The sequence below is a fragment of the Girardinichthys multiradiatus genome, chromosome 23 (genome assembly GCF_021462225.1).
Source record: "Girardinichthys multiradiatus isolate DD_20200921_A chromosome 23, DD_fGirMul_XY1, whole genome shotgun sequence".
In the NCBI taxonomy this organism is placed as follows: domain Eukaryota; kingdom Metazoa; phylum Chordata; class Actinopteri; order Cyprinodontiformes; family Goodeidae; genus Girardinichthys; species Girardinichthys multiradiatus.
The window spans coordinates 47,176,884-47,194,892 of record NC_061815.1 but is presented as its reverse complement, the minus strand read 5'-3'; the positions used below and the strand labels follow the sequence as shown (position 1 = coordinate 47,194,892).

General features: G+C 40.9%; 1 protein-coding gene across 1 annotated transcript in view; it reads left to right on the top strand.

Annotated features, from left to right (window-relative positions):
- rxfp1 (relaxin family peptide receptor 1) overlaps positions 1 to 18,009 on the top strand; it is a 170,340-nt gene that overhangs the window by 103,841 nt on the left and 48,490 nt on the right. The window contains exons 5-6 of the mRNA XM_047354544.1: positions 4,122 to 4,193; positions 4,807 to 4,878. Coding sequence (XP_047210500.1) covers positions 4,122 to 4,193; positions 4,807 to 4,878 — 144 coding nt within the window. The remainder of the gene's footprint in view (positions 1 to 4,121; positions 4,194 to 4,806; positions 4,879 to 18,009) is intronic.

Genomic DNA, 18,009 nt, shown 5'->3' with positions numbered 1-18,009 from the left:
CAGTTCACAGTCTGCCACCGGAACTGCCAGTACTGCATGCCACTGCCACAAATCGAGCTCGGCCCTGCTGGGGAAGATCGGGTTGAGAGACTAGATCGGAGGAGAACCACTGGAGAAGCCAGGCCGGGTGATGCGGCGGGAGCCGGTGTAAAACTGGGCGACCTCGGCAACGCTTAGTAGGAGGATTGGAGGAGTTCTTAAGGCGTTTTCCACATGCCCGGAGCTGAGACGAGGGGAAACGGGGCCAAGGAGGAGGAGGAAGGATGACGGAATTCGTCACAAAACAGTGCGAGGAACCGCCAAGTCGCCAGAAACTAGTCGGACATGTCGCAGCTGATCGTCAAAGCTCAGCAGAAGAGCCCGAAGCTCAGCAGAAGAGCGGTGTCTTCCATGCAGAAGGTCTTTAAAAGTGATGCCCTGTGAGATGATTGGCCGAGGAGGAGTGCGGACCTGCCGTTGATTGGAGCAGCCAGTGAGAAGTGATTGGACACGACGGGGAGGTGAGTCTTCCATGTTGAATTTTCGTTTAAACTCCATTTGTGACAGCACTCATGGGTAACTGTAGACCTATGATAACCCTGGACCTCATCATTGGTTGAGTGTTTGCAATTTAGGCTATGCTTTTGATCTGTTCGAATGCTAGTGATCCATTTTCTTTCCATCCAACCTGGTTCCATTTCATAGCATTTGAGATCATTTTAGCTAAGGATCCTATTATTTTCTACACTAATTTATATGTTTTCCCCTCTCCAAATCCCCTTTTTAATCAAAGTATGCTGTTATTCTGAATAATGTATGGAGCAGCTAATCTTACTGGGGTGTTCAGAGAGGAATGCACTATAACCAGCAACTGCTGCCTTCGCCCTTGAATAAATGCCACTTGTTTGACACCTGCTGTTTCATAGACTGAATTATTTCTTTGATTGAACTCTGCAATGCTATTATTTTAAACACACCCTTTTTAATTAAGGATTTCACTATACAAAATCAATTTCTTTTGCTCTAAACCTAAAGCTAGAATATGTGGAAGTATAACTTCTGACATAAACAGCAATTGATCTGGTTATGATCTCTCTGATGTGCTGTGAATATTTTGAACACAACTGCAAATCTGCAAAATGTTCTATTCAGCCAGTTGAATGTGTAAACTCCCCTTTTCAACATTCTCCAGCATGTATGCAGCTCTCCAGCTGGCCTTGTCACACATCATAACAGATGCTCAACACAGCCGAAAGCAACAGAGCATATGTCTTGGTCCACACAGCATCATGCAAGTTGCAAAATACCGTGTATGACAAGTCTTTTGGAATAAAACAAAGCAGAAACAAAAAATAACTCAGCTGGACTGAAGCTAAAAGCATGATAACAAGCATTCTGCATTTTATTTGAACAGTTTTTTTGATCAAACATTTCACAGGGAGTTTGTTGATTAAAACAATAACAGATTGTATTTGAAGATGGCAAAGATGAAGAATCTGAAGTGAAGTCCTATTCATTAGTGCTTCAAGAAATAGATAATTTCCCATTCTGTCCTTGATAAAAGCATGTCTGTTGTGCAAAGAAAGGTCAAGAGGCTGTGTTCAGCTTACCAGTTTTGAACAGAGGTCCAAAAGAGATAGTGTTCTAATTTCTTCGAACTCCTTAAAATTAGCGATAAAATGATGTTTTACTGATGTTTTAATCTGTTAAAAGCTTTGGAAGCAACAACTGAATCTTCTTGAAGATTTAGAGTCTCTTGATAAAACTAAGTTTATAAGATAAGTTTATAAGATAGCTCAGCAGGATGCCATTTTCTAAATGCTGACCAAAAGGTGGAAGATTTTATATTTTATTAGACTTCCTATGTGTGATAAATTATTTGATCATTTCTGTCTGCCTATGTTTTTCACACATTGCCTTTCAAAAAATATGTAAGTATAAGTATAATGTAAAAGAATTGAAGAAAAACATGGAAAATTTGTAACATTGTGGTGTCAAGATGTGTTATGTTTTTCATAATGCAAGCATCATTTTAATTTCAGTTTTAAGTTATTGAAAAATGATGGAACCTTTGCACATTTTGTCATTTTTATAACCACAAACCTCAAGGCATTTTATGACATTTTAGCTTATAGACCAACACAAATTTAATGAAATAATTGTGGAAGGAAAATGAAACATGGTTTTATAACATTTTATAAATAAAATATGAAAAGCATGCTTATGTATTCACTAAAGGAGTGTAAGGAATGTATGGTTATTGGATTATAAATACTAATAAAAATTATAATGCAATCATAATTCATAATTAATAAGTTCTAATTCAAGAATATCAGAGATACAAAATGAGGTTGTGATTATTGGGCTAACAGCACTTACATTACAGCATTACATCAATTAATCATTAATAATTAATTTTTATTCACCAAAACCACGCTAAATGTAACAATGTGTTATCAGACGTTTTACCAATAGGGTGAAACAAGCACTACCCTTAGTCGACAGAAAATCATTTTTACACAAAATAAGCAGACACTGTGCAGCAGAAAAGCAGCCTAGCCGCTACCAGCTGAGAGGGAGCTGGCTCAAACAAAGGGTCATAAAACTCAATGTGGGAAACCAGGGAAAAAACACAAAGGCCATAAACCAATGAAACAATGGGATGATCAGAATCAGCACGAGGCTCAGATCTACTTCAAATGGAATTTCAGTAATCCAACTTTAAACTCCTGGCTGATTTATGTCAAAAACACAGTAAAAACACAGACATTCAGTACACTTTTTGCAGGTGCACTCACAGTTAAAAATCCATTGAATCAGCACTTAACACAGCTCGGCATTAGCACTTCAATAAAACATTGCATGCAACATACAAGTGAAACACATTGGATTAACCATGGTGATCCTAGATCACCAGATTCTACCTACTTTACTCCGCTTATTGCTGTGAGAAAAGTAACAAAAAAAAACAATTTTACTTTTGCATAGGCAAATCGTGCAGGTTGTGCGGGTTTGTGCATCTGCAAACTACTCTGAAACAGTCAGCTTCTCCTCCTTCTCGAAAAAAATGGGAAACATTTGATGAACTGTTGGCAGTCGACTGGAACAAAACAAAGAGGTAAAATCCACCTTCTGGAAAAACCTTTGTGAGGTTTTTACACGAGTAGTGCCGCCACAGCCACGTCTCCGACTAGACATTAATATTCTCGTTTCTTCTCCCAGAAAGTTTTCCAGCTTTCTCAAGTTCTTCTTGGAATTGGCCAGTGGTGGACAATGGAGTTAACCTGCCAGCAAGCTTCTGATTCTCCAGAGATTGCTCCCTTCCCTGGTGGCCTGTAGTGGACTTCAGTGGAATAGCAAAGCTGCGTTAGCTTGCAAATATATATTACCTTGCCTGCTGACGTCAGAGCTGCAATCCATGCTGGGAGGTGTATTAACAGTCTGTTTTATCTGAACAACATGGTGTAGAAATAATAATAAGCGAAATGGTGATGATCCAACCGGGGTGAGATTTTTGAATTGTTGGAAAGAAAGCCATAAGTTTTCTGATCACCCTGAGCCCATCATGTCCCCCATGAGACATGGTGGAGGTAGAATTAAGGTGTGGTGATTCTTCAGTCAGAACAGGAAAATTGGTCACAGTTGATGGGAAAATGGATTGATCTAAATATGGGATAATCCTGGAAGAAAAACTGCTATAGGTCGTAGACTTGAAACTGGGGTGGAGGTTTTACCTTCCAGCAGGACACTGGCCCTACACATACAACCAGAGCTACAATGACATGGTTTAGATCAAAGCAGATTCTTGTGTCATATTGGCTCAGTCATGGTCCACTCGCAGCAAATGGTGGTTCTATGAAGGGGGGGACTGGATGCATATGCATGCCATATTTTTATTATTAAAGAAAAATCTAAATATTGTATCATTTTCCTTTCACTTTGCTATCATACGTTAGTTTGGGTTGGTCTATCAGATAAAATCACAGTGAAATATGTTCAAGTTTATGGTTGTTACATAACAAAAAGGGAAAATGTCCAAGGGGGATCAATAGTTTTGCAAGACGCTGCATATTTTTATTGATGTGAACTATAACTCATTTAAAATTCTATAATCTAATCATAATTCTCCTCCTATCTTACAGGTCCTTACAAAGAAACCGAATTGAGAGACTGCACGCAAAAGGATTCTTTAACTATCAAAGCTTACAGAAACTGTGAGTGTTCATCATCTCTCTCTCTCTCTCTCTCTCTTACTCTTTCCCTTTACGTCTCTCTCTCTCCGTCTCTCTCTCTATCTCTCTCTCTCTCACACTCTCTCTCTCTCACACTCTCTCCATATGTACATAAACTAAAGTCACTCAAACTACGCAGGAAATGCAACAAAAGCCTTTATGGGCCTTAGAGGACTGTTGGCAATGCTGGCTGTGACAATTGTTCTGTTGTGCATATTGGATGCATTCACCACCGACTTTTGTAGTTTATCAAGCTCGCACAGTCTCATTGACAGAGCATCAAGTCTGATCCTTTGCCAGAACCTGTTTGGCTGTGTCAGATGGTCACCCCTCAGTTGGTTTAAACAGATTGAAAATGTCCATTCACATAAACAATATGAGTGAACACAGCTATTGGTTGGACTATGAATTATAATGGTCAGAACCAACAAAACATTTGAATAAGAACACAGATTTCTGACAATTGAGCTGTTACTCTTAAATGTAATACTTTAATTTAATAACTTGTATAAAAGCAGATGTCATTTTGTCAGTGTCTGTTTTTGTTTGCTCATTAATTCATCAGCCTCAGGATGTTTTTGTGCTTCTTTTGTAGATATCTACAGCACAACAATATTCAAGATGTGAGTCCTGATGCATTCAGAGGACTTTATAATCTAACAAGACTGTGAGTAAAGCAACAATTTCATTTTTGACTGCTACATGTTGATTGGAATTATGTTGTTGTAATCATTTGATAGTCTCTTAAGAGCTCTTCTGATTCCCTAATTCGCAGACTTCTGTGCAAGAATAACTTTGTTTGATTTTACATTCAAGTCAAACCTTTAATTCATGGAACATAACCATGGTAGCTTGTTATCTCTAACTGCTGTGAGGAAGTAGTAACAGACATTAATTCATCTTGATTCTATTTGTAAAAGATTATTAATTGAGCTTCCTCATTTTTCTTCAGTAGTATTAATAGCAACTTAATAAGAACACCTCTTGGTATATACAGTAAGAGAACTTTGTTGGCCAAATGGGCACTGCACTATGCTAATTAATAGATTAATTACATCACCTTGGCAACCACCAGTGCTCACAGCCATGTTTTCTTGACAAAAAAGACTGTTCTAACAGCAGGTTTTTAATAAATGTGTAGCCACTTATTGAAAATGTAGTTAAGGATGCAGTGAGCGCCCCTACTTTCCCTACAGATCCAGCTACGTAGAAAACATGAAGGAGATTTAATGAAGTAAAAGAGAGAGAACTTCTCCACAACCACCAAAACAGTGCATTGTGTTGTATTTTTATTTATTTATTTATTCATTAAGACAGGAAAGCAGGTGTGAATCATAAAGCATGGACGTAGCTTTTAAAGAAGGATTTTGTAACTAAAAAAGTAAAAGTTGTTGATCAAACTAACTATGGACAGCGGGAATAGTGTGACAGACAGTGCCCATGGGATAATGTTTTGACTGTTACAGCACTGTAGCAAAATTAAACCCTCACAATTAAAACAGCCTGGGTGCACCACATGGCTTAGTGGTACAGCAGGGACACCATATATAGAGGCTACAGTCCTCTACACAGCTGGCCTGGGTTTGACTCTCAACCCTGAGCCATTTACTATATGTCATCTCATTCTCTCTTTGCTCTTCTTCCTGTCAGACCACTAATGAATACAGCCACTAGTGTCATCTTAAAAAAAACACTGATTATGTGTATAAAAGTGAGACTATCAGCTGGAGATTTCCACTGGGTCTAACTGTTAGATGGCCTGCTGATACACATCTGTGTTATAGTAACATAGAAATGTTGTGATATATGAAATGAAATGTGTCATCACAAGTAGTCATTTGCTACTCTGGTGACTTGCAGCCAGGCTGGATTTAACAAAGACTGCTTTTGTATTTTTCTTTTCTGTTTGTTCTTACAAAACAGTTTAAACAAATCTGAACATTCCAGGCCTTCATTACTTTTTTCTTTGACTGTAAAGGTTTTTGCTACATGTATCTTTAACTCTGCACCTCCAAAAACATTTTATTGTTTGAAAATATCACCATAAGAGTAGTTAAGGTGAAGCTGCACAGTCCAGGTTGAGTTGGAGAGATTTGCTGCGACGAGTTGAGGTATAAGAGCAGGATGCCAAAATCTGAACTGATGCGAGCATCCTTTTCTGGTGACTATAGATGAATGAGCTGAGCTGACAGGCAGGGAGCGACACAGGCTGGTTTTCACAGAGATAGGAAGACGAGTAAGGGGGAGCAAAGCTGGCTGGTGAAAAAACAGGGCTCACAGGGGCTGGAGACCTGAAGCAGATGCAGAGCAGGGAAATTACTGAAAACTCTGCTAGACAACAAAGAGTAGCCAGCAATAGCATATTTCCTCAAGGATTAACGGTCAAACAGTTTCACAACTTAGCAGATATTATACACACACACACACACACACACATATATATATATATATATATATATATATATATATATATATATATATATATACTGCAGGGATTGATTAGTTATTCATTTCATTATTTGTTTAAGGTGTAAAAGTGGTGAAGAGAAATGCAGTGTTACACAATCACAGGGAAAGAGGCATACCAACATTTGCTGCATATAAATCCACCTAGCCATTTTCCTCTCATTGTGTTGATCCTAAACTTTTAGGTCAGTTAGGGAGACCAAAATTAGCTCTATTTGCTACATGTATAAAGAATGTTTTTTTTTTTCCAGTTCAGATGATTTGATTGTGTGCTTAAAGGCATTGTCCATTTGGAACACCCATTTGTGCCCAAGCCCTAAAAACCTGTCTGATAATGAGATGTTGTCTTATTATTTAATAATTAACTCATGATACTATATATTGTGCTACAGTCCCTCCAATAACAAAGCACCACCTCTAACCCATGTCTCCACAAATTAAAGTCTTCATCCCCGAGTCCATTTGCATAAAGTAATCTGGCTTTTTATATTGCTTTTAAAGTAATGGCTTCCTCATCGCTGAGTGGCATTTTAGGCCATGTTGGTACAGAACATGTTTCACTGTGTATAATGATACTCTCCTACTAGCTGGTCTTTTGGTCCGAATTTTGCATTAAGCAGACATAATTGTGGTGGTCCTAACTGGCTTATAACAGGAGAAGTGTATCATGTTTGGTTTCACTGTAAGAAGAAAACTCTAAGGGTGGAACTAAACAGCAGATTTGATACAGAAAGAATTATAGGGAACTTTTCTGCAAAATCTTCTGTTAAGCTAATTTAGATGTCACTGCATTTGTATTCATCACAAAGAACATTTAAAGCTACAAAATAGAAACACTGTTGAGAGTGACATTAATCACCTTCCAAAGTAACAGTTAAGGGGAACATTGTGTCCTGTTATATGATGGTAGGAAAACTGCAACTTCAACTAGACATTCATTTTTTTCTCTTGCCTGTAAATGAGGTCGTTCTTACTGTCACTGGTTGCCATTAGAGACAAATAACTAGACACTTGCTCACAGTTTATTTTGAAATAATTTCTGCTCCGCTTGCTGGAACTTTTTTCTATCATAATGTTTCTCTGAGATAGATCTTTGGAATACCTTGGAATGTGAAATTTTATCAAAGCTTGAAGTTATCTTATTGTAAATGTTTGAACAATATTTCATAATTGCACATTTATTGTCTGCGTTATTGCAAGCTATTTTCAACCATGCTCTGCAGCGTCTAACCATTTCTAGGCACCCTCTGGATGTGAGTGAAGTGTTAAAATAGTCTGCAATTACCTATCTACATGAATAGTGTATTCTCTCCACCTTTCATTACCTGACTTTTGTGGTGTAGTTTGACATGTCCTTGAACGTGTCACAGAGGACAGGAAGCATTTCTTTGGAAATTTTATCTGTTTAAGAAAATCAATTCCTCTCTCTATAATACCCCGATGGTCTGTTGCCTTCTGCTCATTTTTAATAATGCAAAAACCTTACTTTATTGTAATATAGAGATGAAGACAAAAATAGATTATAGATGACTTGGGAGTGGGCTGCTGGGTGGCGCAGTTAGTAGCACTGTTGCCTTTCAGCAAGAAGGTCTGGGGTTTGATTCCCGGCTGGGGGTCTTTCTGCATGGAGTTTGCATGTTCTCCCCGTGCATGCGTGGGTTCCCTCGAGGTACTCCAGCTTCCTCCCACAGTTCAACAGGGTGTACGCCCCCTCTAGCCCATAGACTGCTGGAGAAGGCCACCAGTTCCCTGATGACCCTGTACAAAAGAAGTGGGTAAAGAAAAAATGGATGACTTGGGATTAATTATCATTGAACAAGCATTTTGTGCTAATTTGTGTATTTGCAGTACAGTCTGAGCCTTCTCCCCAAAATCACTAGTGCAGCATTAAGAGATAATATATTTACAAATCTCAGATGACAATACGTAATATGTGGCATAAATAATAATAGCTGCGATCCTGTCTTTTTTTTAGTTTGTAATAGGTCTAATCCAAAGTTTAAAAAACTAAATACTGAATTAATAAATGTATTCAAATATGAATCTAAACAAAATTGGGAGTCAGTTTTGAAGGAAGATGAAATTGATAAAGCATATGGAAATGTTGTGAATATTTTTAAATCATTATATGACAGAAATTGTCCAATGAAAAAGTTCAACCATACATATAAATATGCAGAAGCTCCATGCATCACAAAGGGATGGCAAAATGCCTGTAAAAAAAGAACACCATACATATTGATTTCATAAAATTTAGATTAATGCATACTGAGATCAAATGCAATAAATATAAGAATAGATTAACAGTTATTTTACGGATAAACAACAATTCTATAGAAAATTATTAGATAGAAATATAAAGATTATAGATATCTGGGATATATTAAATAATGTTTGACATTCTATTGTTTTATAGTATATTGCAAGCAATGATGATAACTTTGATGAGATAAAAGATGTTGTTCCTAATTTTAATAAATATTATAACTTTGATGAGATAAAATATGTTGTTCCTAATTTTAATAAATATTTGTAAGTGTGTTACCTAAACAGAAAAAACGTCCCACATCCTATAACAGCTGGAGTACTGAATAAAACATTAATTAGTAGAAATCTTGATTTAATGTTTTCCATGGCAGTGGACGAAAGAGAAATAATAGATATTGTCAATAAATTTAACAATAAAAGGTGAACTGGCTGTGATGGCATTGATATGGCAATGTTAAAGAAGGTGATTGAGGACGTTTTTCAGCCATTTTCAGACATTTCAATCATTTATCTGACATTGCAAAAGTTATGCCAGTATATAAAACTGGGGACAAATTATAGGCTAGTTTACTTTTACCTTTTTACTTTACTTTGTTTTACAATTTTCCCAATTGTTGGATAAATTATATGTTGGAAAATTGGAAAAATCTATTAATAAACAAACAATCTGAGAGACAATATAAGTCACAGATCCACTGCAATACCAGGTATTCAATGACTGGAAGTCACTAGCTCCTTAGACAAAAATAAAGTTGGTGTATTCATTGATTTCAAAAAAGCATTTGATGCAATTAACAATGAAATAGGTAATAGAAACTGGAGCGCTACGAAATTAGGAGAGTAGTTCTGAACTGGATGAAAAGAATATAAGCAAGAGGCAACAAGTTGTGCAAATATGCAACTTAAAGTCATCATGCCTGTATGGAGGACCGATCCTGACAAAATTAAAAATAAAAGCAGAAATATATATATTTTGTTTTTCCTTTTCCTTACACATGCGTTTTCATCAAGAAATGTAAATGTTTTGTTTTTCCTTTTCCTTACACATGCGTTTTCATCAAGAAATGTATATATATATTGTTTTTCCTTTTCCTTAAACATGCGTTTTCATCAAGAAATGTAAATGTTTTTTTTTTTCGTTTTCATTAGACATGCGTTTTCATCAAGAAATGTAAATATTTAGTTTTTCCTTTTCCTTACACATGCGTTTTCATCAAGAAATGTAAATGTTTTCTTTTTCGTTTTCCTTACACATGCCTTTTTTCTTTTGACATTTCCTCTTCTCTCTTTTTCCTTTACCGTATGCATTTCTGCTTCATTATGCAAATGAGGAGGGCTGCCTTCTTCTCTCCAGCTCCTCTCCTATTGGTCAATATACAGGAAGGAGGAGGATCCATGTGCAAGCCGAGGGTGTGTCCCAATTCAGGGGCTGGATCCTTCCAAGTGCGTACTTGTGGGCTGATTACATCACAACGGAAGGTCTGTCAGATGCTGCCGACAAATGTGTCCTTATTTTGCCCGATTTGAAGGATGGGTCGTGAGTATCCTTCGCGGTCCATCTTTTCTCATGATTCATTGCGGGTCGAAGCGGTTTGGTCAAAAAGGGGCAGCCATGGCGGACCACAGTGGCAAAAGCTGTGAGTAAACTGTGAAAAATTACACTTTCTGTGACACAAATGAACTTTTACAATGTTTTTAGTGTGGGAATATAACGGTGTAGACGTGAAAAATCTGCTTGATTCATCAAGACTTCGCTTAATTTCAAACGTGCTCCGACGTGTTCGGAGTTTTCCGCTCCCACCGTAGTAACTGCCGGTTTGCTTCACCAGTCCTACCGGCGGTGGAGCGAGCTAGACCCAGTAGAGATCTGAACAGACTATCGGCACTGAGCTCCCGCTGCCAGTCATCACAGTAAACGTTAAACACAAGTGATTTCTAACAGTTTATATTAGTATTATTTTAATGTATTGTGTCATTTGTTCATGCAAGTCGATTTGACATTACAGGTGATATTAAAGTTAACCTGAATAAATGGACGATTTTATATAATCTTACCGTTTCGCTGAAGAGTGTGATTGAGAATAAATAAGCTTTTAAATATTCATTTTTGATTCAAGAAAATGTGCTATATGTGTTTTTAAAAGGGTCTTTATAATTCAGCTAGCATTACAATTCGTGATTCCAGGTACAGCTGAAGAGAAATACATTTTCAAATGCAAGCAAATCTCAGTAAAGCAGTGAAAAGTTTGAAAGAGCTTGTTTTAGGCATTTGCATAGAAATATTTTAATATGTTCTGCAAATTAAGACAAATGTAAAATTAAAAAAAAGACTTGTTTTACACTGATATTAAGCAAGATGGTTTTTCTTGTTGTTTTGGTACAAAGGAGCAGACGGGCCAGTTTATTAAGCTCAGGGGTGAGAACCACCACCTTTTTACTGGAGCTAAAAACTCAGCCACCGTGGCTTGGAGGTACAATAACAACATTCTTTGCAGACAGTTTCTGTCCAGTTTCAAAAACTCCGATCTTTCTAACTTTCATAAATATCCATCCAGTGATTAACAAACTTCTTTTGGTTTTCCCTCTTTTTGCTTGTTTAGGACAATTCTGGAGAAGATGGTCCAACAGGGGAAGGTCACCCCCTTGCAGGCCAAAAAAAAGTGGGACAATATGAAAAAGAAATATAAAGTTTGTTCAGAACTTCTCATGTCACACACAAATACAAAATATTTCTAAACGTCTTGTTGGTTTCTTTGTTTAGTCAACTCTTTTTTTTTCTTCCTTCTAACTTTAGGATTGCAAGTATCCAGGGTCAGGAGAGGGAGTCAGTGAAAAGCCCACTGCTGCTACTTGGCCCTGGTTTGTCCTTATGGATGAGGTGTTGGGACAGAGGTCTTCCACAACACCTCCTGTCCTAATTGCCTCCATCCCTGAGGACACTCCAGGGCCAAGCGGAGCAGTGGGCAACCAGATGGAGAAGGAAGACAGTGAGCCAGCAGGAAGGGGTCAGAAAAGAAAGAGGGACAGAGATGATGGAGTTGATCAGGGAGGACATGAGGGTAGAGAGAATGGCCGACTGTTTTCCATCTTAGAAAGAATGGTACTGAAATAAGGTGCTATATAAGAAATAATATTAAGTTTTGTTCAGATTGTTTCTTAAAGTTGTAAGCTGTTCTAATAAATTTCAATATTGTTTTTGTCACTAATGTATTTTATTCCCATTTGACCTAACAATACATCAACTTCTTTTAATTGTCTAAGCACAGTTTATTTTGAAAATTACAAATAGCGTTTTAAACAGAATGTGGAAAAAAACAACATTCAAACAGATCAAGATTACAAGACAAAAGGCATAAAATAAAACTGTACAAGTATTTACAATGGCGACAGCAGGATCAACCTGAGTGACCAGTTCCTGGAAAAACCTCTTCAACAGAACAAAGAGGCAGATGTCTTTCTGAACAGAAAGTCTCTGGCGGTGTGGCTAAATCTCTCACAAGGTCAGAGACTTGGATGGGATGCTGCAACTGAGACCTGTGGTTAGTCTTTCTGGATGGTGAGCGAAGCATCACACAGTGGTGCCAGCTCTCTTCAGATCATTGACCAGCTCCTCCCATGTAGTTCTGGGCGGATTCCTCACCTTTCTTAGGACCATTGATACGCCACGAGGTGAGATCTTGCACGGAGCCCCAGTCCGAGGGAGATTGACTGTCACGTTCAGCTTCTTCCATTTTCTAATAATTACTCCAACAGTTGATCTTTTTTCTCCAAGCTGCTTGGTAATTGCTCCGTAGCCTTTTCCAGCCTTGTGCAGGTCTGCAATTTTGTCTCTGGTGTCTTTGGACAGCTCTTTGATCTTAGCTATTTTAGTAGTTAGAGTCTTACTGATTGTGTGGGGTGGACAGGTGTCTTTATGCAGCTAACGACCTCAAACAGGTGCTTCTAATTTAGAATAATAAGTGGAGTGGAGGTGGACTTTTTTGAGGCGGACTAACAGGTCTTTGAGGGCTAGAATTTTTGCTGATTGGCAGGTGTTCAAATACTTATTTGCAGCAGTAACACACAAATAAATTATTTTAAAAATCATTGTTTTTTTTTTTAGATTATGTGTCTCACAGTGGACATGCACCTAAGATTAAAGTTTCAGACCCCTCCATGATTTCTAAGTGGGACAATTTGCAAAGTTGCAGGGTGTTCAAATACTTATTTTCCTCTCTCTCTCTCTCTCTATATATATATATATATATATATATATATATATATGTATATATTTATACACTGCTCAAAAAAATAAAAGGAACACTCAAATAAAACATCCTAGATCTGAATGAATGAAATATTCTCATTGAATACTTTGTTCTGTACAAAGTTGAATGTGCTGACAACAAAATCCGAAAAAAATCATCAATGGAAATCAAATGTATTAACCAATGGAGGCCTGGATTTGGAGTCACACACAAAATTAAAGTGGAAAAACACACTACATGTCGGGGAAGGACTGTGGGTCGGACCAAAGCGCAGACAAGAGCTCGGTAGCCGCATCATAATTTATTCCACACTCCAAGTAGTATGGCAAAACGTAGCAAAACGAAGCATGAACAAAACATAGTCATGGTACACGTGGCATAAACGAAGCACAGAACAAAGCATAGACATAGAAACGTAGCATAGAAACGTAGCATAAACGAAGCATAGACATCACCGACATAGAAACAAGGAACCAGCGAGGAACTAAACAAACAGAACAACTAATATACACAGAGCACAGAGAGGGGAACAAAAGGCAGGTAATCAAAGAAACAGGGAACAGGTGAAACAAATACAAAGGCTGAGGATGGGTGAAAGGACTGAAACAGAAAACACAAACTAAGCAAGAGAATAAATCAGAGGAGGAAATAAAGAACTAGAATAACTATGAACTAAAATAAACAGAGAAACTAGAGGGGAACATAGAAACAACAACTTAAGAAATAAACAAAGAGCCATAAGGAGAATCAAAATTACAAAATAAACCAACAAGTCCAAAATGTCACTCCATGACATAACCCCCTCCTCAAGGTCGGATTCCAGACGACCACTTGGAGACTAAAACAAAAGTTCAAAACAACCCGACCAGGGCGGGCGGAGGGGGCCCCGGAAGGAGGGCAAGAGTCCAAAACACAAACCACCAAACCAGGGTGGGCGGAGGGGGGCCTTGGGAGGAGGGCCAGAGTCCAAAACAAAAATAACTCCCAATAAGCAAAACAACAAAACCAAAGTCCATAATCTCCAGGGGTGCATAACAAAATCCAGGAGGCCGACGATCCGAGCATTTGACGAAGTAGCCATCGAAGTGGTTGAAGATCCAGAGGCCGGCAGTGACGAAGTAGCCATCGAAGTGGTTGATGATCCGGAGGCCGGCAGTGACGAAGTGGCCATCGAAGTGGTTGATGATCCGGAGGCCGGCAGTGACGAAGTAGCCATCGAAGTGGTTGATGATCCGGAGGCCGGCAGTGACGAAGTAGCCATCGAAGTGGTTGATGATCCGGAGGCCGGCAGTGACGAAGTGGCCATCGAAGTGGTTGATGATCCGGAGGCTGGCAGTGGCGAAGTAGCCAGCGAAGTGGTTGATGATCCGGAGGCCGGCAGTGACGAAGTAGCCAGCGATGAAGGAGCCGATGTCTCGGAGGTCTGCGGCGAGGATGCAGGCGCCTCGGAGATCTGCGGCGAGGATGCAGGCGCCTCGGAGGTCTGCGGCGAGGATGCAGGCGCCTCGGAGGTCTGCGGCGAGGATGCAGGCTGCCTGGAGTCCGACAGCGGAGATGCCAGGCAAACCCACGAAGCGAGGAGTCAGGCAGTGTATGACGTGGCGAGATCCTCAGAGACTTGGCCCTGGCGTCCAACTTGGACCCAGGCAGAAACCCTGAAGACTTGGCCCTGGCGTCCGGTTCGGACCCAGGCTGCAACGAGTCAGGCAAAGAGTCAGGCAGAGTCAGGCTCTGGTGTGTCAGGCAAAGTCAAAAAGTCAGTCCGTATCTCCAGTAACACCCCCCAGAGGAAACTGAACAGGTGCTCAGGACCAGGTCTTGGAGACAGCCCATCCATGGGCTCCACCGAAGCATGGTGTGGGAATGGAGGCGGCCCGCCCACGGGCTCCTCCGTGTCATGACGAGGCTCTGTAGACCCGGCGGCGGCCGGCTGAGGCTCTGTAGATCCGGCGGCGGCCGGCTGAGGCTCTGTAGATCCAACGACGGCCGGCTGAGGCTCTGTAGGCTTAGCTGCATGCTGTGAGTCCAGAAGCATGGCTGCCTTAACGGCCACAAGAAGAGGATCGAAGGGACCTCCAGCGGAGAGTGGAGCTGGAGCGTCTAGCCATCCCTCTGCAACAAACTCATCTAGTAAGATAGTGTGCACGTCAACCAGATCCTGAGGATTGCTAATCAAGTGAGGAACATGCTCTAGGCAACGTGACTTCATAAGTTCCTTCTTGATCTCCTGCAACCCGGCCTGAACCCATGGCGGAGCAGGAGGTCGCACCGACGACCGGAGACCAGCAGAGGGCATGACGAGCTCAGGTGCTGCTACTGCTGCTGCTACTGCTGCGGACGTGGCAAGCTCAGGCGCTGCTGTTGCTGCAGCTGCGGACGTGACGAGCTCAGGTGTTGCTGCTGCTGCGGACGTGACGAGCTCAGGCGTTGCTGCTGCTGCGGACGTGACGAGCTCAGGCGTTGCTGCTGCTGCGGACGTGAAGAGCTCAGGCGCTACTGTTGCTGCAGCAGAGCACGTGACGAGCTCAGGCGTTGCTGCTGCTGCGGACTGCTTGCGGCACCGGCGACATCTCCGACGACATGGGGCAGGCTCCGAACTGGAAGAGTGCGCTGCAGGCAACTCTGGCTCCAAAAACGCGGAGGAAAAGTAGACTGGAGCTAGTGACTTACTCCGGGGATGAGGAGAGGGTCTGTGACGCAGCGGACCGGTACCCGGAAGAGGCCTAGCCAGTCTTGTGCCCCAAAACGGTGACCGCTGCTCTCTCTCCTCCTGATCCTGACCTGCGCTCTTCCCCGCGGCACGTCGGAAATACTCAAACAAGGTAATCATCTCTGGTTCTGCTTGGTCCTCTTTTTGGCTGGTTCGTAATGTCGGGGGAGGACTGTGGGTCGGACCAAAGCGCAGACAAGAGCTCGGTAGCCACATCATAATTTATTCCACACTCCAGGTAGTATGGCAAAACGTAGCAAAACGAAGCATGAACAAAACATAGTCATGGTACACGTAGCATAAACGAAGCACAGAACAAAGCATAGACATAGAAACGTAGCATAGAAACGTAGCATAAACGAAGCATAGACATCACCGACATAGAAAAGGAACCAGCGAGGAACTAAACAAACAGAAGAACTAATATACACAGAGCACAGAGAGGGGAACAAAAGGCAGGTAATCAAAGAAACAGGGAACAGGTGTGACAAGGAACAGGTGAAACAAATACAAAGGCTGAGGATGGGTGAAAGGACTGAAACAGAAAACACAAACTAAGCAAGAGAATAAATCAGAGGAGGAAATAAAGAACTAGAATAACTATGAACTAAAGTAAACAGAGAAACTAGAGGGGAACATAGAAACAATAACTTAAGAAATAAACAAAGAGCCATAAGGAGAATCAAAATTACAAAATAAACCAACAAGTCCAAAATGTCACTCCATGACACTACAGGCTGATCCAACTTTGATGTAATGTCCTTAAAACAAGACAAAATGAGGCTCAGTATTGTGTGTGGCCTCCACATGCCTGTATGACCTCCCTACAACGCCTGGGCATGCTCCTGATGAGACGGCGGATGATCTCCTGAGGGATCTCCTCCCAGACCTGGACTAAAACATCCACCAACTCCTGGACAGTCTGTGGTGCAACGTGAATTTGGTGGATGGAGCGAGACATGATGTCCCAGATGTGCTCAATCGGATTCAGGTCTGGGGAACGGGCGGGCCAGTCCATAGCTTCAATGTCTTCATCTTGCAGGAACTGCTGACACACTCCAGCCACATGAGGTCTAGCATTGTCCTGCATTAGGAGGAACCCAGGGCCAACCACACCAGCATATGGTCTCACAAGGTGTCTGAGGATCTCTTCTCAGTACCTAATGGCAGTCAGGCTACCTCTGGCGAGCACACGGAAAGAGATGCCACCCCACACCATTACTGACCCACTGCCAAACCGGTCATTGTCAGGTTTAAACAACCTAAAATACTTATAACATCACAAAAAGAAGAGAGAGAGACAAAGAATTAATTATATACTCGAGTCGAGGAGAACGGTCAAGATGTGTTCAGTTACAAATCTCACACCGCTCTGAACAGCATCTGCCTGTACCTCTCTTTTTATTATCTTTGGGGGTCCGTATTTACAAAAACATTGTTCTCTAAAGGATGGGAAACAACAGCTGCATCGTAAACAGGTCATAAACTCCTTTATCTTTTAACAACACATTCCACAATCTCTCCATCTTCCAGGATCAGTGAATCTTCTGGTTAGCGCAATCAGCCTTCATCTTTATGACCTCCTCAACTGGACCGCTTCCTTCCCAGCTCCATTTATGACCTTTGCCTGCAGACAACTCACACATCCTCACACAAACATCATGAATGGTTATAAAATCAAATAGTCAAATGAAAGAAAAGGAAAAGAATATAAGATAAAAATAAAAACTATATACAATTTTTCCAACAGTCATGCTGAAGGATGTTGCAGGCGGCAGTTCGCTCTCCACGGTGTCTCCAGACTCTGTCACGTCTGTCACATGTGCTCAGTGTGAACCTGCTTTCATCTGTGAAGAGCACAGGGCACCAGTGGTGACTTTGCCAATCCTGGTGTTCTTTGGCAAATGCCAAGTGTCCTGCACGGTGTTGGGCTGTGACCACAACCCCCATTTGTGGACGTCGGGCCCTCATACCATCCTCATGGAGTCACACAAGCACATTTGTAGCCTACTGGAGGTCATTTTGCAGGGCTCAGGCAATGCTCCTCCTGTTCCTCCTTGCACAAAAGCAGAGGTAGCGGTCCTGCTGCTGGGTTGTTGCCTTCCTA